This window comes from Octopus bimaculoides, chromosome 2 (genome assembly GCF_046866305.1).
Source record: "Octopus bimaculoides isolate indiv1 chromosome 2, ASM4686630v1, whole genome shotgun sequence".
In the NCBI taxonomy this organism is placed as follows: domain Eukaryota; kingdom Metazoa; phylum Mollusca; class Cephalopoda; order Octopoda; family Octopodidae; genus Octopus; species Octopus bimaculoides.
Window position 1 is genome coordinate 74,285,340 of NC_142929.1, and position 10,132 is coordinate 74,295,471.

The window sequence follows — 10,132 nt, forward strand, 5'->3', positions numbered from 1 at the left end:
AAAATAATAGAAATCAAAATATATACACAACAAAACAGCAACGATAGAATTAGATATACATATATTTTTATATCTATCAAAATAATTCTTAACTAAGGACAAATAATAAGAATATTCGAATTAAAAGCTGGTGATGTACACGAATTTGACAGCTTCTAATGTAAACAGCTCGGTATGCATTACGCGCGGACGTAGTAGAAAACACATCAACAGTGCGACCAACTACAAGCATGGCAGCCAAACTACAACTGTGTTATTTGTCTATATGTTTCTGGTGTAAATTACTGGAACTTCTTAACAAGACCTAACCAATTTTCTGAAAACCTAAGAAAAGACATTTGGTTATATTTTACCAAAGAAATTTTGTTTCAGAGACACTTCTGGCATACAATATTACCATAGAAATGTCTTGTTGTCGACTCCGAAAAATCAGTACAGGCTATGATCAACACTAAATTTTAAGCCTTTCATTTGTCCATTCACGATTTTTTCTGTCAACATTTTAAAGAATAGTAATATCTGGTATATTTTTATGTAAATTCATACTTTTAGATGGCAATGCAACTCAGATACTAGGGGTCTGATTGCCCCAACAAACACAATTTTTAGATACCGATCCGCCATTTTCTCTTCTAACAGTTTTCAGTCTATAGAAATATCGTCTTAATATTTTGCTAAAACATCATTTTTGGCCTTAAATAATAAGCAATTGTATTTTTGATGATGCGATGTGTCTTATGTAAATGATTGAATAAAGTTATTGTATATTTTTACTCAGTTTGAATATGCACAGCTAACAACATAGGACAGACGTTACCAGTTTAGTTCAAATATATCACAATATTTTTCTCAGTTATTTAATAAATTGTTTCAAAATATATTTTTATTTCATACTACTGAATATGAAAATACTTTCTTTTCACTTCATAACAGATTTGCTAAAAAGTTTTGCGAAAGCAAAATGTTTGTTGTGTATAACGATTCATTTTATATAACTGCAGTTTAGCGCCACATTGTGATTTTGTTTCCTCATAACATTAATAACAGCTTCTGATTCAGGCACAAGGCCAGAAATTTTTGAACGGTGGTGTTTAATCGACTGCATCCATCTCAGTACTCGATGACTTCTTTATTTGATCCTAGAGTAATGAAAGGTGAGATTTCAACTTGGAACGTAAAGAACAAAAAGAAATATTGCAAGGCATTCCCTCTGGAGCTCAAACAATTCTACCAGCTCACCACTTTAATAATGAGATTTTACAGCGATACGATTCCGAAGATGATAATAAGGTAATCTTCCAGTTTAGGGATGTAAAAAAAGTAAATAAAAATACAAGGGAAATAACTTAACGTTTTACTAGTATTATCCGTACTCTCCTCACCTCACCCGTTCGCCAGCGCGCATTTTTTTCTTCATATTCGTTCACAGCAAGTTGTTTTACACCTATTACACTAATTTTTTTATTTATTTTTGAGCTCGGGTCAAACGCTTTAGTTTAACCGTTATTTCCCTATACTGGAAGATTACCAAAAATTCTTGTGCAGCCGGTACTATGATATTCAATCACGTGTGTGATTTATATATAAACAGTTAACTTCAATCACGTGTGTGATTTATTTATAAACAGCTAAAAAAAAAAAACATTTCAGAGTAGTACGGATAATACTAGTAAGACGTTAAGTTATTTCCCTTGTATTTTTATTTACTTTTTTACCTCACTAAACTGGAAGATTACCTGATAATAATAATTATTTTTTAATTATTTTATTTTTACGCAGAGAGAAACGCTATCCACATCTGTTTTAATCATTCTATAACTTCTTTGTGATCATTACACTGCATCATTACTATAATCAATATAGCGTCCATTTCTCCGTGTTAGACGGAGTTTATTCAGGCCGAATGCCCTTACTGTCTTCAACCCTGACCTGTTTCTAAGCAAAGTAATATTTCCCCTTAACCAGACATGTTTTCGCAGGATATTGGAAATGAACGTCACTGCTTGTATGACAGTGACATTCATTTACAACTATCAGGATGTTAGGACAAGGACGCGCGCATGCACACACATATACGACGGGAGATTGTTTACATTTCTTGTCTACCATATCAGCTCACACGACCTTGGTCAGCCTTGGGCTATAATAGATGCTTGCCCAATGTGCTGTGCAGTGGATTGAACTTGAAACCATGTGGTTGAGTATCTGAAGCCCAATAAACAAATCCAAATTAACAAATTACGGAACATTTTTGATTTCTCTTGAAGTAAGCTAAACTTACTCTAGTATTTTATTTTATGATGCCTTCCAAATTTATATTAATAATGAACAATATTTTCTTTTCATATATGATATAGGTGTGGAGGCGCAATGGCCCAGTGGTTAGGGTAGCGGACTCGCGGTCATAGGATCGCGGTTTCGATTCCCAGACCGGGCGTTGTGAGTGTTTATTGAGCGAAAACACCTAAAGTTCCACGAGACTCCGGCAGGGGATGGTGGTGAACCCTACTGTGCTCTTTCACCACAACTTTCTCTTACTTCCTATTTCTGTTGCGTCTGTAATTCAAAGGGTCAGCCTTGTCACACTGTGTCACGCTGAATATCCCCGAGAACTACGTTAAGGGTACACGTGTCTGTGGAGTGCTCAGCCACTTGCACGTTAATTTCACGAGCAGGCTGTTCCGTTGATCGGATCAACTAGAACCCTCGACATCGTAAGCGACGGAGTGCCAACAACATGATATAGTCACAAACAAATTTTAAATTATGAATTTCTTGTTTTTCATTGAAAAAATAAAACGACTTTAAAAAACTTTTATCAACAGTCATCATTTATATCTTTGAAATTACATTGCTGTGAAATTTTGTTTCCTTCTTTCTTTGTGCCTGAGTATATATTCTTTTATTTGTTTCAGTCATATGGATGCAGCGGTAGTGGAGCACCGCCTTTAGTCGAGCAAATCGACCCCTTGTAAGTCTATCGGTCTCTTTTGCCGAACCGCTAAGTTACGAGCACGTAAACACACCAGTATCGGTTGTCAAGCGATGTTGAGGGACAAACACAGATACACAAACACACACATATATATACGACGGGCTTCTTTCAGTTTCCGTCTACCAAATCCACTCACAAAGCTTTAGTCGGCACGAGGCTATAGTAGAAGACACTTGCCCAAGGTGCCACGCAGGGCGACTGAACCCAGAACCATGTGGTTGGTAAGCAAACCACTTACTATACATGTTTTCTGTACTCTGGTTATTATTATTTTCTTGCAATGTCCTGTACCCAGATATGCACCTATATATACAGGTAGACGTAGGTATGCACATACATGTACGTATATATGCATATTCTCATTTATTATTGTTTTACATGATCGAACGCCTGCGTCATCCCAGTTGTAAGTAATTTTCAACTTTATATTTTTTGACGCGACTCTATCTCTTTCTCTATCATTTTTCCCCTTCTCGTTCTTCCTCTGTTACTACTACGTATCTCTCTTTACCCCTCTCGTTCTTCCTCTGTTACTACTATATCTCTCTCTTTCCCCTCTCTTTCTTCCTTCTGTTACTACTATTTCCTCTTTTTCTTTCGTTGCTCACCTATTCTTCTACTTCCTCCCTTTGTTTCTCCCTCTACCACTCTCTCTCTCTCACCCTTACCCATGCTTGGTCACATGCTTCCGGTCACTAATCCTTTTCTTCCTTGGCTATCGCCGAGCAAACACGCGAACTTACTTCGTCCCGTCTTTTTCAGTTCGTGCCTCACTGCGTTCATATACACATAATTTTTCCCGTCTGGCCGCACAGCCTTTTCCGTTTGTTTTCCTGTCTTGTTTTTGGTCCGCCATTACATTCCTCCATGGCACAGGTTTAATTTGTGTATACAAATTTAATTTGCGGTCCATGGGAAGAGCCGTTTTAACGATGCGTCCTGCCCAACTCTTCGAAACGCCGGTGTTAAAACGGGGGTAGCTGATGAAGGAAAATGTTCTCTATGTGGCTTGTGTGTTTTCTGTACTCTGGTTATTATTTTCTTGCAATGTCCTGTACCCAGATATGCACCTATATATACAGGTAGACGTAGGTATGCACATACCTGTACGTATATATGCATATACTCATTTATTAGTGTTATATATATATATATATGATAGATATTGTTTTATAGATAGATAGATAGATAGATAGATAGATAGATAGATGCACATATCTTTTATGTTTCTGTCATTTGACTGTGGCCATGTTAGAAATTTTGTCAGATGAATCGACCCAAGTCGGTCTCTTTTTGTCAAACCGATACGTTACGGGGGCGCAAACACACCAAAACCGGTTGTCAAACGGTGGTGGTGGACAAACACAGAGACACACATATCTATGCGACGGGCTTCTTTCAGTTTCCGTCTACCAAATCCACTCATAATGCTTTGGTCAGCCTGTTGCTATTGTAGAAGACACTTGCTCAAGGTGCCACACAGCCACATCTGTACTAATATATGTAATTTATTGATGCTGGTCAAGTGACCTGCTTCTCTGGACAATACAAATAGCTGGAAAGAGGAATTATGTGGTGGCTAATTCAAACTGAGGATATTGCATGGTTATGGAAACCTAAAATGAGAAACTGGATTGCTGGTTATAGCAGCTCAGGAACAAACTTGATAACAACAAAAACTGGTAACTCCCAATCAGAGGGCAAATGCTGAATGTATGAAAAAGGGGATGCAAATATTAACCACTTCTTCAGTGAGCATAGTAAGCTAGCACAAAAATGAATATATACATTAAGACTTGACAGAGTGCACTGGAATGTTAATCCAAGTTTGTGAGGTACAAGACGCTAACTGCTACCTAAGAAGCTGAAAGATATTGGGAGTTGAGATACATATTATTGATATGTGCCAAAATTGCCATCCTGAGGGGAGATAATTCTCTGCCTTCTACAGTAAGATTCTTGAAATGAGGAGACCTGCTATCACCTAACTGCAGGATAACATCCCAGTTAATTAAATCACCAAATTATAAGGTTTCCCTCGTAAACATCGTCATATATATAATAATTAATGGGAGTAACTATTACTAATTCATTAAGTGAAACACACACACACACGCATATATATATATATATACATATATTAATATATTGTATATATTATATATATATACAATATATATTACATATATATGCATATATATATATATATATATATATATATATATATATATATATATATATACAATATATATTACATATATATGCATATATATATATATATATACATATATATATACATACACATATATATACATGCATATATATATACATATATATGCATACATATACATACACACACATATATATACATATATATATACATATTACATATATATACATACATATTACATATGCATGCATATATATATATACATATACATATTATGGTAAGTGGAATGGTCGACTATTAGGTTCTAAGATCACAGCTAAGGCTGGATCTAGGGATACGTGTTAGGGCTCTGTTATAGCATGTATATATATTAGAGGGAAAATCCAAACCAAGGCAAAACGAGTATCTCAAGTTTTTTTTTTTTTTTTCTCATCTTTCTCCAAAATCCATTTATGTCCATCATACTTTCTCGCTCTGTATACACATTTACGATATGAATACATCATTCAGAACATTGCCAAATATTGCCTGGGATTTTAACTTATTAAACTATTCTAAATGACTTGAGAAACTCGTTCTGCTTTGGTTTTGATTTTTACTGTGTGATGTATATGTATGTTGTGATTGGATGGACGGACTGATTGATACTCGGCAGGCCAAAGATACCTTTGTCATTTGACTGAAGTGTTTGGCGTTAGGAAAAGGGTTATTATATAGATCCATACTAATAACCGAAATGACTCCGACCGTAACGATCCTGCAAACCCATGCAGACATAGAAGGCAAGCGTGAGATGATACGATATGTATATCTTTACAATACAAAAAAAATGTGGCCGCTAGCGTTTCCGAATCTCACCCTATCAAAAATCTTTGCTCCATCGTTAAACGAGGCAAAAACTGGGTATTGGGATATCACTACCTTCTACGTATATCTTAGTACTGGGATGTTTCATCTGAGGACGCACTCCAGTATGTTCCGAGTGTTGGATCACTCGATCCAAGGATCGCCATACTTCCATCTATTTTCTCATGTGTCGCATGAAAATTAAATCTCATTTTGACGAGTTAACATTATAAATAAGAAATGAAATACCTGTAGAAGGCAGAGGATTATCTCCCCTCAGTTTATTTCTTAACTCACGTACTACAGCATATATTGACATGTAATGCTACGATGACTGCGTATACCGTTAACGGTAGTAAATTATAGATAAGTTTCATAGTCCAAACATTATATGTAACACAACCAAATAAGCTGGGTAGCTCGTAAATATTCCAACCTAAGAGTCAAACTGAAGCTTTGAACTTCGATAAGGAAATTATGTGTATATATATAAATACATTTAAACACGTACGTTTGATATGTTAAGTTAATAAAAAACTAACTTGCACACTGGCCTTTACACCTTCAAGACAGCCAACACCTGCAGGGAAAATATAAACAGAAAATTCCAAAGGAACGATGTTCTAGAAAAGGAAGAGACATAAGAACAAGGTTTTAAGAACTTCGATGCAAGAGTGATGAGAAGGGTAGACAAGTGCTTCGGGAATGGAGGTGGTATGCACCGATGGTGCGGAGGCTGCTATGAGGCAGATGAAGCAGCACGCCTATGGGGCAGAGGCTGACGTTGCAATGATTGAGTGGCCTTTTTTTTAAAAAAAACATGTTAGAGTGTCTGTGCAGCACCGTCGCCATTTGAGAGAAATGCTAGACCGAAGCCTTTTCGGTATCAGTAATTGCTGGGGACCGATGAAAAGGCTGGCCACTGGGATGCGGTGCCAGTGCAATGAAGTAGGTGCATGGATGCATGATCAGTAAAGGTAGTGAACCATAAGCATACATACTAATTACCCCACCACACGCCGTGTTGACTAGCTACTTCTTAGTAGCTAGTCAACGCTTGGCCAAGTGTCGCTCAATGTTCGCTACAGGCTAACTCGGATCCTTGACATGCCATATCGGAGCAGCTAGCTGGTTGAGTCGACACGAATTTTGGGAATTACTTCGGTTCCGCTGTATTACTTCAATAACATACAAGGCTAGATCCATAAATACAGAAAACTGGACTTGAATTACAAACGTGTCAATTTCCCCGTTCAGCCAACTCACGCAGTTGGCTCCCTTACACCATTAAGATTGGCGGCTTCGCAAACAATGTAAAAATAGATACATAGCTGCCAAAGAATAATTAAAACATTGATAAAGTGCTCTGAAAATAAAAATTGGTCTGCAAGAAAATAAATTGGAATTTGCAAAATTCTGAAAACTGAAAACCACAATGCAATAAGTTTTGTACAGCATGCAAAAGTTTGAAAAAAGACAAAAGCTTATTTAATTTATATGAATTTTTATATCTTTTAAAACGAATATTCGAAGAGTGATTTGATTTGAAAAGTTCAGAAGCTGAACTAAGAGAATTATTCAAACATTTGATTAATGACAAATGAATATATACAGATGAAAATGTTAAAAAGTTCATGATGGGGTAGAAAAGTCAGAGGCGATAGTGAAATGGTGCATGATGAATGTGTTCAAGTATTAAATGACAAGAATCATTTTATACAATTAGATATTTACAAGTCTTGTAATAAATAGCTTTGAGTTTTTTTTAATATTCTTTGTAAAGTTCATTTACTTTTTCTTGGCTGCGGCCTTCTTCACAGGCTTCTTCTTGGCAGGTTTGGCGGTTTTCTTAACAGCGGGTTTCTTGACACTCGGCTTCTTAACTTTCTTTGGACTTTTAGCTTTCGTGGCTGCTTTCTTAGCTACCTTCTTTGCTGGTTTCTTTGCTTTCTTGGCGCCACTTTTCTTAGCAACTGTCTTAGCTTTCTTCGCTTTTGGTTTAGCGGATACCGGCTTCTTTTTCTTTTTAGCTTCTTCTTTTTTACCAGGAGCAACTTTAAATGAACCAGAAGCTCCAGTTCCTTTCAGCTGTCTCAGAACATTGTTAGTGACACCTCTCTTAATCGCCAATTTAATTTGTTTCAAGATGACATTATCTTGGATAGATATATTGTAGTTGGCACCAACGTATTTGACGATCGCCTGGCGAGAGATACCCTTTCTTTCTCCGCTCTTCACAATGGCTTCCTTAATCATATCAATGTAGGGAGGATGGCTCGAAGCTTTCTTCGCCTTCTTTGCTTTCTTGGCTTTGGGAGCAGCAGGAGCGGGTGCGGCGGGTGCAGCGGCGTCAGACATGATTGATCAGTTAATTGATGTAAAGAAATAAAAATGCTTCGGTGAGGACCAGAATTCGGGTTACGAAGACAGCTGGCAAGTTTGCAATGCAAGAACAAACGTCAAGCGATCGACACAAGTTTGGCAGTTCTTCGCGTTAAACGCTTATTTATACATTACGCGCGGACGTAGTAGTAATCACATCAACAGTGCGACCACCAACTACAAATATGGCAGCCGAAATACAACAACTGTGTTTTTTGTCTATATGTTTCTGGTGTAAACTATTGGAACTTTTTAACAAAACCTAACCAATTCACTGATTACCTAAAGAAAAGACATATGGCTACATTTTACCGTAGAAATTCTGTTTCAGAGACACTTCTGGCATGTAATATTACCATAAATATGTTGTGTTGTCTACTCCGAAAAATCAGGGTAGGCTACAATCAAGACTAAATTTTAAGCATTATATTTGTTTGTTCAATTTTTTCTAAGTTGAAATTTTAAAGAATAGTAATATCTAGTATATTTTTTTATAAAATTATTCTCTTAAATGGCAATGCAAGTCAGATACGAGGGGTCTGATTGCCCCAACAAACACAATTTTTAGATACCGATCCGCCATTTTCTCTTCTAACAGTTTTGAGTCGATAAAAATATTGTCTTAATATTTTGCTAAAAACATCATTTTTGGCCTTAAATAATGATACAGTTGTATTTTTGATGACTTTTCTTATGTAAATGGTTAAATAAAGTTATTATTGTGTACCTTTAGTCAGTTTTAATGACCAGAAATCTGGCCTGTACCTCACATGCACTACTCACAACACAGGACATAGATGTTAGCAGTTAGGTTCAAATATGCTACAATATTTTTCTGTTATAATTTAATAAAATGTTTCAAAATATATAATCATGATAGAAAAGAATTTTTTATGTATGCCTTTGTATTTGCTTTAATATGTCATTTCATGACATATTTCTTTTTAGATTTACAGTGAAAGCAATGTTTTCATCATTTATTTGGTATTTTTGCGACTGAAGAGAGACGAAACTCCGTTTTCATCATGGTATCTTCAGAGTCTTCTATCATTAAAACCACTTTATTTTTCAAATGATTTTCCGAATCAAATACATTATCAGAAAACTATTTTCATATATATTATTCCCCAATGTAATAACAGATTGTAATAGAACCCAAGTCAGCGTTTAAATTATTATTTACAAGACTAATTAACTAACCAAAGAAATTGAGTTCTCCAAGCGTTGTTTATGTCATTTTTACAAAGATATCTACTACTCTATGTTTTGCTTAAATTTCCATCTCTGGATCCAATGATATTTCTTTATACCTGTACATAAAACTTTCTAAGAGAACAAAAGTAAATTCATATTAGAACGAAAAAATGGATTTTTTTTTTTGCAACTGTAAATGGAAGAAATATGGAATATTAATTATGATAAAAGTATACAATACATGGACAGATACACTATATATATATATATATATATATATATATATATATATATATATATATATATATGCATACAAACAGATAGATAGACAGACAGATATGCATACATAAAAATAAATATATGCATATAAATATATATATACATATATACTTTTTACTCTTGTTTCAGTCATTTGACTGTGGCTATGTTGGAGCACCACCTTAAGTCGAGCAAATCGACCCCAGGACATATTCTTTGGAAGCCTAGTACTTATTCTATCGGTCTCTTTTGCCGAGCCGCTAAGTTACGGGGACGTACACACACCA

General features: G+C 35.6%; 1 protein-coding gene across 1 annotated transcript; it reads right to left on the reverse strand.

The window, feature by feature from the left end:
• Positions 1-7,498: 7,498 nt before the first annotated feature.
• LOC106874246 (uncharacterized) lies at positions 7,499-9,644 on the reverse strand. Its single transcript, XM_014921902.3, has one exon. The coding sequence runs from the start codon at positions 8,367-8,369 to the stop codon at positions 7,800-7,802; it is 570 nt and encodes a 189-aa protein (XP_014777388.1). The 5' UTR covers positions 8,370-9,644; the 3' UTR covers positions 7,499-7,799.
• Between the last annotated feature and the right edge of the window lie 488 nt (positions 9,645-10,132).